The 19167-nt window shown below is 31.9% G+C and overlaps 1 protein-coding gene across 2 annotated transcripts in view; it reads right to left on the minus strand.

Annotated features, from left to right (window-relative positions):
* LOC149775741 (uncharacterized) overlaps nt 1-19167 on the minus strand; it is a 138473-nt gene that overhangs the window by 110225 nt on the left and 9081 nt on the right. For both annotated transcript variants that reach the window (XM_089943309.1, XM_089943308.1), the window contains exons 2-7: nt 18914-18986; nt 14605-14733; nt 13777-13976; nt 7023-7069; nt 2234-2412; nt 478-594 (exon numbers count right to left, since the gene is read on the minus strand). In XM_089943309.1, the coding sequence (XP_089799435.1) occupies nt 478-594; nt 2234-2412; nt 7023-7069; nt 13777-13976; nt 14605-14733; nt 18914-18949 (708 nt within the window). In that variant the 5' untranslated portion in view covers nt 18950-18986. The remainder of the gene's footprint in view (nt 1-477; nt 595-2233; nt 2413-7022; nt 7070-13776; nt 13977-14604; nt 14734-18913; nt 18987-19167) is intronic.

Below are 19167 nucleotides of genomic sequence, written 5' to 3' on the forward strand. Positions count from 1 at the left end.
TAAGTATGATTTGGACAATCAAGGTACATGTACTATTTATAAATATATTTAAGATTTAACTCTAAATTTCAAAATCATTTCAACTTCCTTTATTGTACATAGTTTCTACAAGCAAAAATAATGCAAGCTATCTTTAGGTAGTTACTGAGATTGAGAAAACCATCCATCTTGGACAAGCAGCAATTTTAACCTTTCATGTGCTAGAAACTGGGAACAAACACAGGCCTAAAAAGGTGCTAAAACAACAAATTAGCACTCTAATTTCCATGCCCTAAGCATCCCCAAACTGACAAAGTATATGATATAAAAACACAAATATAAACACTCATTGATTAGAATAAAGGAGGTTTTACAATGGTACAGCTTTGACAGTTTCAATGCATCATTTAAGAAAATAGTACAAATTTGTCAATGTAATTTAAAGGGATATGTTTAAATTTGTAAATGTAATTGAAAGGGATATGTTTTCATTTTTACCTTTTCCACCTCTGCTCCTGTGACTAGAAACTCTATTCTGACCTGAACAATGTGGACTTCTGGATACAGGGATCCCTCAAATACACAGGGGCCAATCAGAGCCACCATGGCTTGGTTCTGTTGTGGTACAAAAGAGAAAAAAAATCTGTAAGGGAGATTATTGGCCTCATTATGAAAATTAAATATCATAGAACATAATAAATATTGCTGAGAAAATTGTGACATTCTCATATTATTTATATTTGTTCAAGTCTTCTGATGCTGGGAACACTAGACCAGTTTCCATGCTGTGAACAATGAGCCATAAGTCATCTGTTCAACTGACTGCTTCTAACAAATTGCAGAGATCTGGGTCTGTGCAATTTACAACTGGATTCAACTTATAAGCAAGTATATACAGAATGGTCTCCTGTGCTGTACATCCTGGCTTATTCTTCTATTTCCCTTATCAATTTTTGATGCATTGCCTTTTTCCTCCATTCTGATGTTCCATCTATGCACTTCATCCACTGGCAATGCTTCATTTCTATTCTATTTGAGATCTTCATTATCATCATCATCATCATTATTTTATTATTATTAGTAGTAGTAGTTGTAGTAATATGAAGCAATGGAAGAACAGTCAAATCTGCTTGAAGAGCACATCTATTCAGCAATCACATGTCTTGAGCTGCTGCTGCTGCTGCTGCTGCTGCATTTGCAAGTCCCTCAATGAAACTGCTGAAAGACTTAATCAATAGATGAAGTAAAGAGGAATTTTTTTCTCTCCCCCTACCCACTTCCCTTAAGGTAGCTGTTAAAAGAAGTTTAAATATGGCCAGTGTTTTTAATCTAAAACTGAAGACATTTGACTTTGTGTCTTTCTATGATCTAGTTTGCAAACTCTGTAGACCATAACAGAGCTTTGTATGAACTAGCTAAACATCTAATGTAGACCATAGCAGACTTTGTATAAACTAGCTAACCACCTAATGTAGACTGTAACAGAGCTTTGTATAAACTAGCTAACTAGCTAATGAAGACCACAAGAGAGCTTTGTATAAACTAGCTAACCACTTAATTTAGACTGTAACAGCTTTGTCTAAACTAGCTAACCACTTAATGAGACTATAACAGAGCTTTGTATAAACTAGCTAACCACCTAATGTAGACTGTAACAGAGCTTTGTATAAACTAGCTAACCACCTAATGTAGGCCATAAGAGAGCTTTGTATAAACTAGCTAAACATCTAATGTAAACCATAACAGAGCTTTGTATAAACTAGCTAAACATCTAATATGAACCATAACAGAGCTTTGTATAAACTAGCTAACCACCTAATGTAGACAATAAGAGAGCTTTGTATAAACTAGCTAACCACCTAATGTAGACCAAAGCAGAGCTTTGTATAAACTAGCTAATTTCCTAATGTAAACAACAGCAGAATTTGTATGAACTAGCTAATCACCTAATGTAGACCATAACAGACTTTGTATAAACTAGCTAACCACCTAATGTAGACCATAACAGACTTTGTATAAACTAGCTAACCACCTAATGTAGACCGTAACAGAGCTTTGTATTAACTAGCTAACCACCTAATGCAGACCGTAGCAGACTTTGTATAAACTAGCTAAACATCTACTGTAGACCATAGCAGAATCAAGGCTCTGGAATTTATTTTATATGAATTTGTGCAATGAGATCTGAAAATAGTATCATTCTTGATATAATTTTAAAAATCTCTTTTATATCAAAATCAGAACTGAAACTAACTGAATAGTTCTCCATCGCATAGATTTCATCCCAGTCTGGCGTGATGTCCTCTATCAGCCATCGGTACTTGCTCAGGACATTAGGGTTCACAACCTGAAGGATGGTGGACAGACCCCACACCCACTCATTGTTACGTAGTGTGTGCAGGTTTGGCAGGTAGGTGTCTTTTAATGGATTACCTTCAACAAAATAAAGGAATAAATTAAATAAAATGTCAATGTTGGGTGCACAGCTTCTTTTATATAAAATTCCTAAAAGTTTTCTTGAGAATTTTATTAAGGACACCTCTACAAAATGACCATCTTATTCAATGCTGAATATCCTCAAAAATGACCAACGATGGCACATTACAACTTAAGGTACCTGGTACCTTAAAATTTGATTTATGGTTCACATAAAAGCAATATTTTAAATATTTTCTCCATTCATAACACAAGAGGCCCAAGTGTGCCTGATACTGCTTATCTGGCTTACATCACTAACCAGTTTTCCATTTCACTAAGCAGGCTTGCATAGTATTGAAGAATACAATCTATCCAACTATCTCCCAAACATTATCAATTTCACTATAATCTGATAATAATAGCTTCTCAATTCAATCTGAAATTAATGGAAGAAAAGCATATTTGTTTTTTTTCTTATATATTATCATTAAAAGCTAAAGACATACAATACAGTTTCAAATAACAGCACTGAGTATATGAAATACATGTGATAACTGTAATATTACATGTTAATAATTGTAATAACATATAAAGGACAAATGCTTCTGGTACTTTAAGATGACAGTACTAACAACAGTAAGACTTCATGTCACCAAACTTGCTTCCAAATAATAGTAAAACATACAATTACATACAAGTTATTATCCTTAATTACAACACTGCATATAGTTTATGCTTGCCTGCAATTGTACCATGTCTCTAATATCAATGTATCTGATCAAATGTTTCCTTAGTTTTCATCTTCCATTTGCCACTCACAATGGTTAGATGCACATATACTGCCTAATTTGATTGGGCAAGATGACATCATTAATATCCTTGAATATCACCAAACATTTCCAAGATTTTAATGATATGGCCATGTATTCCAAGTTATTACAAGAAATAGAACAATAACATACTCAGCCAATCAGATGCAAGATCACCTAATTAGTATGTGTGTCTCCCACTCATTATAAAACTCACCCATGATCTTAATGGCATAGATTCCATGTTTGATCAAAATCAGATATGAAAATAAGGCTTCTAGAATGGTCACATGAATAGCCAAATAGCTGGAAGATTACCTCATTAATATGCTTGGATCTCATTAATTACTGAACTCATCCAAAATCTTGATGATGTAAGCTCATACTCCAAGTCTGATCAAAATGGGATCAGAAATAAGGTTGCAGAGTCATAACAAGCTCAGCCAATAAGATGCAACTTCACATCATTAATATCTATGTATCTCGCTGATTTGTCTGAGATCTTAATGATATAGGGCTATATTACTAGTTGGATAAAAATCAGATCAAAACTATGACTTCCAGAGTGGTATCCAGCTTATGCAATATCACCTCATTAATATGTGAAAATCTCACTGATTTATTTTTCTTCCACCTTGATGAGATATCAATATATTTCAAGTCTGATGAAAGTCAGGGCAAAGTTCATCCAATCAGATGCAAGATCACCTCATTAACAACCAATAATCTAACTCTTTTTTGAAATAATAAAAGATATTGATCATTCCATGTTCATTCAAAATCTGTTATTAAATATGGACTGCAGGGTTGTAACAAGCAAATGTTGAAAGGCCGCAAACGGATGACACATGGCAGGGTCATACCACAAGCTCATACAAAATGGCCAGGTGGGATAAAGGAGAGCAAGCCAAGTGTTAGACAGGCTGTTTCCAATATCACATTTCTTTACTTCCCTTGGTCAAACATTTATGATGCCATTATAAGTGTATTTTTTAATGTTCAACTCTATATATTATGAAAAGAAGTATCTGAATTTCTTCCTTTTAAATGCATTATTTGAACAGATAGTTTCAAGTGGAATTTTTAAAGCCATGCAAGCTGAATCCGCAGAGCAATTATCAATAATGTCCAGGACACCCCATCTATGGCTATACTTATACATGCACCTAATAATGTAACAAATTATCAGTTTCTATTTTTTGGAAATGCACAATCTAAACTGCATGATTAGTTACTAAAACTGAGTCATCTAAACTGTACAATTACTTATTAAAACTGAGTCATCTAAACTGTACAATTACTTACTAAAACTGAGTCATTTAAACTGTTCAATTACTTACTAAGGCTGAGTCATTTAAACTGTACAATCACTTACTAAAACTGAGTCATTTAAACTGTACAATTACTTACTAAAACCGAGTCATTTAAACTGTACTATCACTTACTAAAATTGTGTGATCTAAACTGCATGATGACTGAATGATCTAAACTGCCGGATCAATTATTAAAACTGAGTGATCCAAACTACACTATGACTTACAAAAACTGAGCTTAATCATATTTTCCAATGCCTGATCAGCACCAAGTTTCATGATTTCATTATCTTTATACATACATACATACATACATACATACATACATACATACATACAGGTAAATCAATGATTTTCCAACACTCTTGGTTCCAAAGCCTTGCCAGATTAACAGTTTTGCTGGACCAAGTGAGGTTACATAATAATAATTCAACAATGCAGGTATAAATGAAACAGGTTTATTAATTGCTGTACTTGCAAAAGAATATTGCTGTACTACCACTCCCAAAGTGTCAAATTTTAGAATTTTACTGGAACTGTAGAGTTAATCACAAAGGTCTGGCAGTTAAGGGCTGTCAGAATTACTGTCTGTTACATAGTTGATTGTTTCATCATTGATTTCTGATGCTGCAGGTGGGACATCCAGGGTACCTGAAGTTGAAGTCACAGGATTTTCAGATGTACTGCTCTGATACACATTCTTCTTGGCTATCTTTTTAAACACTTCATCTAAGCAAAGTTGTTTCATGTGTTTTAATCTTTCCCTGTGTAACTTTGCATGAATCAAATAAAAATTCATTAGCTCTTGTTCCGTCACGAAGGTACATTGCTCTAACATTTTGATTAATTCACCCGACAACTCAAATAACTTGTCAATATTAAGTCTTTTAGCTACATCTGTTTCATATTCATCACTGTTATCTTTGTCATTTTCATTGTTTTTATCTGGATTCAGAATAATATATACGATTTCAGAATCAGTATAGTGATAAACAACAGGTATTTCTACGTCGACATTCATCAACTTGGCCAGATTTTCTTCATTAAGCTTACTTGCTATATCCTTGGCAACAGGTCCTGTAACAATTTCTGCATATTCAAGCAACTCATGAGCAAATTCTTTCTCCATTGGTACATTAAATTCAGTGAAATCATTGTCAACATTTTCATCAGGTGAATTTTCAAACATCAAGGCAGGCCACAACTTATGCCAACCGTTCTTTTGTGCTGACACTTGTATGTTCTCCCAGCCACAAGCAATATGCCATAGCATGTCTTTCATGCTGAATTCTTTAATAAATGTCTGTACAGACTTGCCAGCATTAACCACATCTAACATACCTTGCATAAAAAGAAAGCGATACTTAGCCTTCAGAAAGCACAGTATTCCTTGGCTTTGGGGTTGGATAAGTGATGTACAGTTTGGTGGTAAATTCACTGTATAAACATTTTTCTTACACAGTTCAGCTTTGGGGTGAGCTGAACAGTTGTCCAGAATAAATATAATTTTGCAGTCTTCTGACAGGCCTACAGATGTGCAGTGTGCTCTGGCTTCAGGCACACAAAAAAAGTGTTCAAATCATTCTAACATAATCACGGTGGTAATCCAGCCATTTGTATTAGCATGGTATGTTATTGGGTATATTTTAACACCTTTCAAGGCCCTAGGGCACATACTTTTTCCTATCACCTCTGGCTTACATCCATGTGTGCCTGCTGTATTTGAGCATACTAAGATGGTAACTCTATCCTAATACTGTTTGAATCCAGCAAAGTTCTTCATCCACTATTAGTGTTCTTCTAGGTGTGCATCACCATTTAAAATTCCTGGCTATTTCTTCCAGAAATCACCATTTATTTTTCCTGGCTATTTCTTCCAGAAATCACTATTTATTTTTCCTGCCTGTTTCTTCCAGAAATCAACATTTATTTTTCCTGGCTATTTCTTCCAGAAATCACTATTTATTTTTCCTGGCTATTTCTTCCAGAAATCACCATTTATTTTTCCTGGCTATTTCTTCATTTTTTTTTCAACATTTCTACTTTTAATCTTGTATCAATATTGACAGGTGTTTACACTTGACACCACCAGTGACACCTGCATATTTCTTAGGAGCCATAGCTATGGTTAAATGTAAGTAAAATAAGCTAAGAACCACACAAAATACAAGTATCACCACCAACAACTACAATTTAACAATCCAAGTGAGTGTGTGCCCATTAAACTAATTTGGCAGTGTTGGGAATTTCAAGTGCCCTCTCATAATTTTGTCTGGAGATTAAAAGAGGTTTTGGACCATAATTTGCTGGAAAATCACAGGTTTATATATATATATATATATATATATATATATATATCAAAGCCTAATCCCATATATTGCTATGGAATATCAAACCTGGAGCATAAACTATAAAATGAGCTGGGAATAACAGAAGCTTATTTCATTGTACTGGGAATAAAAAAAAAGACAAAGAGACAGATAACTGCATATCAGATACTTACTGAGATATGTCAGTATTTTATACGAAGGATACAACTCCATGTGAAATCTGGAATAAATTAAAAGCAGAGGATATTCACCCTTTCACACAGATGTCCCAAATATAGAAAATATTCCAAACTTGTACATGTAATGGTGTAATGGCTAGGATAGGATAGGATATCTCTGATTAAGTATAAAGCCTTGAATAAATCATGTTCTATGTTGGGAAACAAACATCTCATATAACATTATAAGGAAATGACTGAGTAATTATTACTGAAACTTCATATTTCATATCACACTGTAAGGAAATGACTGAGTAATTATTACTGAAACTTCATATTTCATATCACATTGCAAGGAAATGACTGAGTTATTATTACTCAATCTTCCTATTTCATATCACACTGGAAGGAAATGACTGAATAATATTACTGAAACTTCATGCCTTTAACAAATAAATAACTTGACACAACAGGAGTCATGTATAACTTGTTAAGTCTCCTGTGAAAATACATACAGTGAACATTGTTTACAATAGCAAGAATTCTGCAGAATGCAATTTGTACATTCACATTATGATGTCTGTTTTAACACATTGCAACTTAACATTATGATGTATCCATTAACATTATGATGTATCCATTAACATTATGATATATACATTTACACATTTCATCTTAACATGATGTATACATTAACATTATGATATATGCAATCACACATTTCAACTTAACATTAGGGGCCCCGAGTGGCCGAGTGGTCTAAAGCGTTCTTCATTACGGATCACTGCCATCTCACCGCTGTCTGCGTGGGTTCGAGTCTCGGATTCGGCTAATGTGGGTATGTGAGAAAGCTTGCCAGTAGCTTCTCGTGGGTCGGTGGTTCTTTCCCAGGTTTTCCCGGGTTCTTCCTCCACCATTAATACTGGCCGCCATGTATAGCCAATCGCGTGCTGAAAAATGGCGTTAAACCCAACAACAACAACAACAACATCAACTTAACATTATGATGTATCCATTAACATTATGATATATGCAACCATACATTTCAACTTAACATTATGATGTATCCATTAACATTATGATATATGCAACCACACATTTCAACTTAACATTATGATATATGCAACCATACATTTCAACTTAACATTATGATGTATCCATTAACATTATGATATATACATTTACACATTTCATCTTAACATGATGTATACATTAACATTATGATATATGCAACCATACATTTCAACTTAACATTATGATATATGCAACCATACATTTCAACTTAACATTATGATGTATCCATTAACATTATGATATATGCAACCATACATTTCAACTTAACATTATGATATATGCAACCATACATTTCAACTTAACATTATGATGTATCCATTAACATTATGATATATGCAACCATACATTTCAACTTAACATTATGATGTATCCATTAACATTATGATATATGCAACCACACATTTCAACTTAACATTATGATATATGTAACCATACATTTCAACTTAACATTATGATGTATCCATTAACATTATGATATATACATTTACACATTTCATCTTAACATGATGTATACATTAACATTATGATATATGCAACCATACATTTCAACTTAACATTATGATATATGCAACCATACATTTCAACTTAACATCATGATGTATCCATTAACATTATGATATATGCAACCACACATTTCAACTTAACATTATGATGTATCCATTAACATTATGATATATGCAACCACACATTCAACTTAACATTATGATATATCCATTAACATTATGATGTATCCATTAACATTATGATATATACATTTACACATTTCATCTTAACATGATGTATACATTAACATTATGATATATGCAACCACACATTTCATCTTAACATGATGTATCCATTAACATTATGATATATGCAACCACACATTTCAACTTAACATTATGATATATGCAACCACACATTTCATCTTAACATGATGTATCCATTAACATTATGATATATGCAACCATACATTTCAACTTAACATTATGATGTATCCATTAACATTATGATATATGCAACCACACATTTCAACTTAACATTATGATGTATCCATTAACATTATGATATATGCAACCACACATTTCAACTTAACATTATGATATATGTAACCATACATTTCAACTTAACATTATGATGTATCCATTAACATTATGATATATACATTTACACATTTCATCTTAACATGATGTATACATTAACATTATGATATATGCAACCATACATTTCAACTTAACATTATGATATATGCAACCATACATTTCAACTTAACATTATGATATATGCAACCATACATTTCAACTTAACATTATGATGTATCCATTAACATTATGATATATGCAACCATACATTTCAACTTAACATTATGATATATGCAACCATACATTTCAACTTAACATCATGATGTATCCATTAACATTATGATATATGCAACCACACATTTCAACTTAACATTATGATGTATCCATTAACATTATGATATATGCAACCACACATTCAACTTAACATTATGATATATCCATTAACATTATGATGTATCCATTAACATTATGATATATACATTTACACATTTCATCTTAACATGATGTATACATTAACATTATGATATATGCAACCACACATTTCATCTTAACATGATGTATCCATTAACATTATGATATATGCAACCACACATTTCAACTTAACATTATGATATATGCAACCACACATTTCATCTTAACATGATGTATCCATTAACATTATGATATATGCAACCATACATTTCAACTTAACATTATGATGTATCCATTAACATTATGATATATGCAACCACACATTTCAACTTAACATTATGATGTATCCATTAACATTATGATATATGCAACCACACATTTCAACTTAACATTATGATATATCCATTAACATTATGATTTATCCATTAACATTATGATATATATATTTACACATTTCATCTTAACATGATGTATACATTAACATTATGATATATACATTTACACATTTCATCTTAACATGATGTATACATTAACATTATGATATATGCAACCATACATTTCAACTTAACATTATGATATATGCAACCATACATTTCAACTTAACATTATGATGTATCCATTAACATTATGATATATGCAACCATACATTTCAACTTAACATTATGATGTATCCATTAACATTATGATATATGCAACCATACATTTCAACTTAACATTATGATATATGCAACCATACATTTCAACTTAACATTATGATGTATCCATTAACATTATGATATATACATTTACACATTTCATCTTAACATGATGTATACATTAACATTATGATATATGCAACCATACATTTCAACTTAACATTATGATATATGCAACCATACATTTCAACTTAACATTATGATGTATCCATTAACATTATGATATATGCAACCATACATTTCAACTTAACATTATGATATATGCAACCATACATTTCAACTTAACATTATGATGTATCCATTAACATTATGATATATGCAACCATACATTTCAACTTAACATTATGATGTATCCATTAACATTATGATATATGCAACCACACATTTCAACTTAACATTATGATATATGTAACCATACATTTCAACTTAACATTATGATGTATCCATTAACATTATGATATATACATTTACACATTTCATCTTAACATGATGTATACATTAACATTATGATATATGCAACCATACATTTCAACTTAACATTATGATATATGCAACCATACATTTCAACTTAACATCATGATGTATCCATTAACATTATGATATATGCAACCACACATTTCAACTTAACATTATGATGTATCCATTAACATTATGATATATGCAACCACACATTCAACTTAACATTATGATATATCCATTAACATTATGATGTATCCATTAACATTATGATATATACATTTACACATTTCATCTTAACATGATGTATACATTAACATTATGATATATGCAACCACACATTTCATCTTAACATGATGTATCCATTAACATTATGATATATGCAACCACACATTTCAACTTAACATTATGATATATGCAACCACACATTTCATCTTAACATGATGTATCCATTAACATTATGATATATGCAACCATACATTTCAACTTAACATTATGATGTATCCATTAACATTATGATATATGCAACCACACATTTCAACTTAACATTATGATGTATCCATTAACATTATGATATATGCAACCACACATTTCAACTTAACATTATGATATATGTAACCATACATTTCAACTTAACATTATGATGTATCCATTAACATTATGATATATACATTTACACATTTCATCTTAACATGATGTATACATTAACATTATGATATATGCAACCATACATTTCAACTTAACATTATGATATATGCAACCATACATTTCAACTTAACATTATGATATATGCAACCATACATTTCAACTTAACATTATGATGTATCCATTAACATTATGATATATGCAACCATACATTTCAACTTAACATTATGATATATGCAACCATACATTTCAACTTAACATCATGATGTATCCATTAACATTATGATATATGCAACCACACATTTCAACTTAACATTATGATGTATCCATTAACATTATGATATATGCAACCACACATTCAACTTAACATTATGATATATCCATTAACATTATGATGTATCCATTAACATTATGATATATACATTTACACATTTCATCTTAACATGATGTATACATTAACATTATGATATATGCAACCACACATTTCATCTTAACATGATGTATCCATTAACATTATGATATATGCAACCACACATTTCAACTTAACATTATGATATATGCAACCACACATTTCATCTTAACATGATGTATCCATTAACATTATGATATATGCAACCATACATTTCAACTTAACATTATGATGTATCCATTAACATTATGATATATGCAACCACACATTTCAACTTAACATTATGATGTATCCATTAACATTATGATATATGCAACCACACATTTCAACTTAACATTATGATATATCCATTAACATTATGATTTATCCATTAACATTATGATATATATATTTACACATTTCATCTTAACATGATGTATACATTAACATTATGATATATACATTTACACATTTCATCTTAACATGATGTATACATTAACATTATGATATATGCAACCATACATTTCAACTTAACATTATGATATATGCAACCATACATTTCAACTTAACATTATGATGTATCCATTAACATTATGATATATGCAACCATACATTTCAACTTAACATTATGATGTATCCATTAACATTATGATATATGCAACCATACATTTCAACTTAACATTATGATATATGCAACCATACATTTCAACTTAACATTATGATGTATCCATTAACATTATGATATATGCAACCATACATTTCAACTTAACATTATGATATATGCAACCATACATTTCAACTTAACATTATGATGTATCCATTAACATTATGATATATGCAACCACACATTTCAACTTAACATTATGATATATGCAACCATACATTTCAACTTAACATTATGATGTATCCATTAACATTATGATATATGCAACCACACATTTCAACTTAACATTATGATGTATCCATTAACATTATGATATATGCAACCACACATTTCAACTTAACATTATGATGTATCCATTAACATTATGATATATGCAACCACACATTTCAACTTAACATTATGATATATCCATTAATATTATGATGTATCCATTAACATTATGATATATACATTTACACATTTCATCTTAACATGATGTATCCATTAACATTATGATATATGCAACCACACATTTCAACTTAACATTATGATATATCCATTAATATTATGATGTATCCATTAACATTATGATATATACATTTACACATTTCATCTTAACATGATGTATACATTAACATTATGATATATGCAACCACACATTTCATCTTAACATGATGTATCCATTAACATTATGATATATGCAACCACACATTTCAACTTAACATTATGATATATGCAACCACACATTTCATCTTAATATGATGTATCCATTAACATTATGATATATGCAACCATACATTTCAACTTAACATTATGATGTATCCATTAACATTATGATATATGCAACCACACATTTCAACTTAACATTATGATGTATCCATTAACATTATGATATATGCAACCACATATTTCAACTTAACATTATGATATATCCATTAACATTATGATGTATCCATTAACATTATGATATATATATTTACACATTTCATGTTAACATGATGTATACATTAACATTATGATATATACATTTACACATTTCATCTTAACATGATGTATACATTAACATTATGATCTATACATTTACACATTTCATCTTAACATGATGTATACATTAACATTATGATATATACATTTACACATTTCATCTTAACATGATGTATCCATGAACATTATGATATATACATTTATACATTTCATCTTAACATGATGTATCCATTAACATTATGACATATGCAACCACACATTTCAACTTAACATGATGTATGCATTAATACATTTGAAATGAATTCAGCATAAAGCTAATACAGAAAACATAAACTTATCTTATCATAACTGAATTTTAACTCTTTCTCGTTTAATACCTGATGTTCTCACAGTCAAAACAAAGAAACATTACCTCACATCATAAGGCCTCAGTCTGGTCACAAGACCTGGGTAGGGGTTGTATGGCAACTCCTCCCTATTCATTAGTATTTTTAAAAGGTTTTTGAAAGCCACCTCTACTTCCGTCTTTCGCAGGTATTCCTGGAACCTCTGCAGTATTGGTGGATTGTAGTTCTTGGGACCCTGGTATGCATTCCTAGGAACAACTCCAGACTGTTGTCAATTTAAAAGAACAGTATTACATATTGAATAGGCACATGTGTTACCATCTGTACACATATAGCAACATATAACAGTATTACATATTAAATAGGAACATGTACTACCTTCTGCAATTTGCATAAAAGAATATGGGCAGTCAAGAGCATAAGATGTAATTTTTTAAAAGTCAATTTGGTACCCAGACTAACTTTAATTTCTATTGACATCTTGAAATTTTTATTAAAACTCAATCTTGTAAGAACAATGACTACTTAAAAGCCTCAAAATACAAAGGTGTTGGTCAGTGTTACAAAAGCAAAAGCTTTCTATAATTTAATTAATCAAGCATGTTTTATTTGCTTAAAATACAAATGTAGTTGGTATATCAAGGAGTTTTCTAAACAATACTTTTTTAACTTTTAAAATGCTAATCATTTGTCTTCAGAAGTTGTAAGTTTAATTTTTCATTTCTGATTCTGGGCCCATAAACCAGAATGGTCAATTACTTTGAAACTGTAAACTTCAGACAAGTAAAATCCCTCTTAAACCAGAATGCTGCATGACTTTGAAACCATATTCTGCAGACCAGTAAAGTCTCAAAGACATGGATTATCAGTACTACGTCAAAGAACTTCACTACCTCTGGGATAGAAGTTGACCCCTCCTGTGGCTCCTGTGTAGCAGGATGACTTTCACCCTGGGATCCATTTTCCTTTGTCCCTGTTGCATCTTCGTTTTTCTTCCCAGCTGTGCTAGTCGGTTGGGAATTCTGCATACAAGTTATCAAAAGATGAATCAACAGATCAAATCAGTTTCTTTAGCTAATAGTTTCAGGTGGTCTTTGATGTGGAACAATAAATAAAAATGGGACAAATATATAAAGAGTTTAACAGCACAATCCTTCCTATATAATGCCAAGTAAAGGTTCAGTTCCAAAACTGTAAAGATATGTAAGACTCCCTCGAAGGGACTGACGATCTACTGTATGAAAAGATTTTCCAGCAGTCCCAGATAAGTTTAATTCTTCATTTCAACTGTTGAATAATTAACAAGGTTAAGAAACTCCAACACAGCAAATATGATTTAAAAAATACTATTTTCTTATGTCTGAATTAAAATTTTCACAAAATATCAGTCTCACTGGCACCATCTTTATTTGAACCAACTTGATCTCATAATTCTTTAAGTGAAAAGCACATGTCACTATGACAATCCATTCTGAAGAAGCAACTATAACATGATGCGGGCCCCGAGTGGCCAAGTGGTCTAAAGTGCTCACCATTCAGGAACACTGCCATCTCACCTTTGTCTGCGTGGGTTTGAGTCCAAGGCTCAGCTAGAGTGGGTACATGGGAAAGCCTGCCAGTAGCTTCTCGTGGGTCAGTGGTTTTTCCCTGGGTTTTCCAGGGTTCTTCCTTCACCAGTTATACTGGCTGCCATGAATAGCCTATCTTGTGCTGAAAAATGGCATTAAGCCCTAGAACAACAACAACAACAACATAACATGATGCTCAAGATGACCTCCGGTGGTCATACAGGATGTCTGATCAGCACCCTTTCCAATTAGGACCAAATAGATTGATAAAAAGTTTTTCAGTGAAAACCCTGAAATGTCCATCTCATCAGAATAGCAATAACAAGCTGGATATCACATCAGTATCATGTTTATTTAGGACCAACTTCATATAAAGTCTCTGTGTGGAAACACCATGTCAATATTTTCAAGCTGGATATCACCATGTCAATATGACCCTCCATTCAGGATGAGTTGAGATCAAATTTTCAAGATGTCAAATGTCCAACCCATACTGTATGTCTGACAGCATGTTTAATGGGCACTATTTTCATTTAGGGCCAACTAGGCATCCTATTAAGTCTTTTGGTGTAACCTCATGCTGATATGACCATCTGTTCAGGACAAGTAATGATAAAATCACTCAAGATGGATGCCATGGTGGCCATACTGGATGTCAGATTAGCAATATTGTCAACTAAGACCAACTAGACATCATAAGAAATCTTTAACTGAAACCCCATATCAATATGACCATCTGTTTCAGAGGAGTAACCAGAACACGTTTTTTTAAGATGGCTACCATATTGGTCACACTGTATATCAGATTGGGATGGTTTTCATTTAGGACCAATAAGACATGATAAGAAATATTTTGATGAAAATCTCATGTAGCCATTGCCATCATTAGGAAGAAGAAATCATAGTGAGATTTTGCAGCCATGCTGGAATTCAGATCAGCAGCGTTTTCGCTTATTACCATATATCATAAGTCATTAAACGAAGGTCCCATGTGTAATATGATCATTTTAGAGGAGTGGCAATAACAAGTGTTTCAACATGGTTACAAAGGTGACCATAATGGATGTTCAAAAATAGTTTCTTACTAGTTGAGTTAACATGCCCATTAAGTGCTGCACAAATACTTTGTCATGGCCTTTGACCTGATCAATAAACATAGTTATTTCAAATCAAGATATACCCACATGATTTTATTTGGGGCAGGGGAAAAACACAAGAAGTTACTGAACTAGCATCATTTAAATATTCTTCAGATATATTCACAAACTGGACTGGATAAAAATCCATTCATATTTGTTCTATGTTATCGTACTCACAAGTATCAGAGCCAAGACCACTGACTTTAAAATCAATATCAGAGTGCTGGTTATCACAGGCATATATTGGAAACAATGTGATTTTATGTTTTTAAAGCTTATGTCAATGTTATTCAAAACCACCTTGTCAATAAAATCAGGGTGCAAACATCTGTGGCAGAATTTGGTCAGTGTTTTCGACTTAAAAAAAGGGAGGGTGTCTTCCCTTTTTTTTAAATCAAAAAGTGACCAAACTTTTCAAATTTTCCATCTAGCCTAAGCTGCTTTCTCTCTCTTCTATCATATGTATGGATAAGCACTATTTGCATTCAGAACCAGTTATACATTTTCAGTGTTTGTGTAAACCCTAATTCAATATTATGATCTTCAAAATCATGACAGCATATCCAATTACATTATATCCTATGGAATTTAACTGTAATATTTTGAGACCTACAAGGAAAACTGGCCTATTGCCTAATACATCAACTCATCATTTAATATAATAATGATGTAAATAAATCAATTAAACAAATGAAAATAAATAAGAGACAAGATTCTTATGGTTTAAAACCAATATTTTTCAGTTTGTTGACTTAGCTAGCTTGATGGACTCAAACATTTTAAAAATTAGTTTCTGCTGTAATCTTTTATCTTTACATTACAAAATTCACAAAAACTAGACAAGCAATTAAAGTAAAGCTTTTTCCTCCAAATTGGTATATTACAGTGTATTCAACTGTACAGACCCAACATTATGAAACTTTCCTTCAATAAAACAAAAGTAAATCTAACAATGATCAGCACTGTTTTTGATTAAATGATTTGGTCAAGCTTCAGTCATTATGATTTCTGTAAATGGTCAACATTCAATTCTGCACCATTCCAGCTGTTCTGCACTTCGGGCAATAAGTAAAAAGCCTCCATTCCGACAAAACACCATGTTTGGGCAATACAGTAAAAAGTCCCCATTTTGGAAAAACACCATGTTTGGGCAATATCGTAAAAAGCCCCCATTTTGGCAAAACACCATGTTTGGGCAATATGACAAAAAGGCCCCTGTTTTGGCCAAACATCATATTTAGTCAATATGAGAAAAAAGTCCCAATTTTTTCAAAACATGCTTGGGCAATAAGTAAAAAGCCTCCATTTTGGCAAAACATCATATTGATAAATTAAGCAAATATTAAACAATCATCAAACAATTTGAAAAAACTGACAATCAACCATGAAAATCTGATTCCTAACAACGGTCAAGACAAACATTTTTGTTTGCAGATGAAGAAAAATATATTTAAGTATTCAGATATGGCATTTCTGCAGGAATTAAAAAATACATCAAACTACAAATAAAGCTTAATTTAATAGTCCTCTACAGAAATCACAGAATTTTTCAAAAAAACATGTTTCTTCTTTCAGATACAGTGACGCTGACCTCTGAAAAAAATCAGTAGGTTATTCCTTACTCAATGCATTAACCATTCACATAGTTTGAACCAGATCTGGTACTTAAAACTCCTGATATTGTGCAGAAACCATTTTTCTTATTTCACTCACAGTTACCTTGACATTTGACCTTTTGACCTCAAAATCAATAGTCTAAAAAAAGAAAAGAGTTCAGCCTTCAATAAGTGCATCCAAAAAGATTTTTCTAGGTAAGTCCTGTTTCATTGGGGATCTTAACAGCATTTTTATCACACTGTTTGATATGCTGAAGAAATGGGAGGTAAGTGTCTTTGCCAGGGACACAGAGTAGCAGCCAACCCTGGCTGGCCTTGGTAGGTGATGAACTGGCAACCCTTGAGCTATGAGTCTGATGCACTACCAACCAAGTTACCCCAGCTTCCAGGAATGTGATGTAGAACTAATGTAATTGTGCAGAAACCACTTTTAATGTTTCAGTCACAGTGATCTTGACCTTTTATATTTTGATCCCAAAATCAATATAAGTTCTTTCTTACACCAAGTGCAAGCAATCTGCAAAGTTTGGTAAATTCAGATGACTGAAAAGTCAAGTTTTTGTGTTGGTCCCCAAAACTGAAATGTTCTTCCTTACCAAAAGAGCAAGGCATCCAAACATTTTGTCAAGATTAGAAACTATTTTTCTTTTTCACAATTAGTGGCATTGACCTCTTAACTTTTGAACCTGAACTCTATAGAGTCCATATTTGCCCATGTACAAAACATGAGCAACTACAGACAGTGGAGAACATGAGTTACCGAGCAGAACTAAAAGTGGTACCAGACAGATGGACAACATAATATATTACACTCTGCCTCATGTCATCATGCAAAAATGGCCAAAAGAATAATTTACAAGTAAGACAACCATGCCTTACACGAGTGTTCTTTTTTCTTCTAGGCTGTGTGGACATGATATCTTTTGAGGCAACACGCTAGACTTTCCTCGACCTGAAAATATAAATTACACATTCATCTGCTTGTTTTGATTAAATGTATAAGAAATTATAAGATAAAATGAGGGCTCATCCTTAAAATAAAAGACATAACTACAATATTAAAAATAACAGCAAAGACGAAGCATCCAACTGGTAAGTAGAGCACAAACTGAAAATATTGTTTTAAAGCCAAC

This window comes from Sinohyriopsis cumingii, chromosome 19 (assembly GCF_028554795.1).
Source record: "Sinohyriopsis cumingii isolate HCF-2022 chromosome 19, ASM2855479v2, whole genome shotgun sequence".
Classification (NCBI taxonomy): domain Eukaryota; kingdom Metazoa; phylum Mollusca; class Bivalvia; order Unionida; family Unionidae; genus Sinohyriopsis; species Sinohyriopsis cumingii.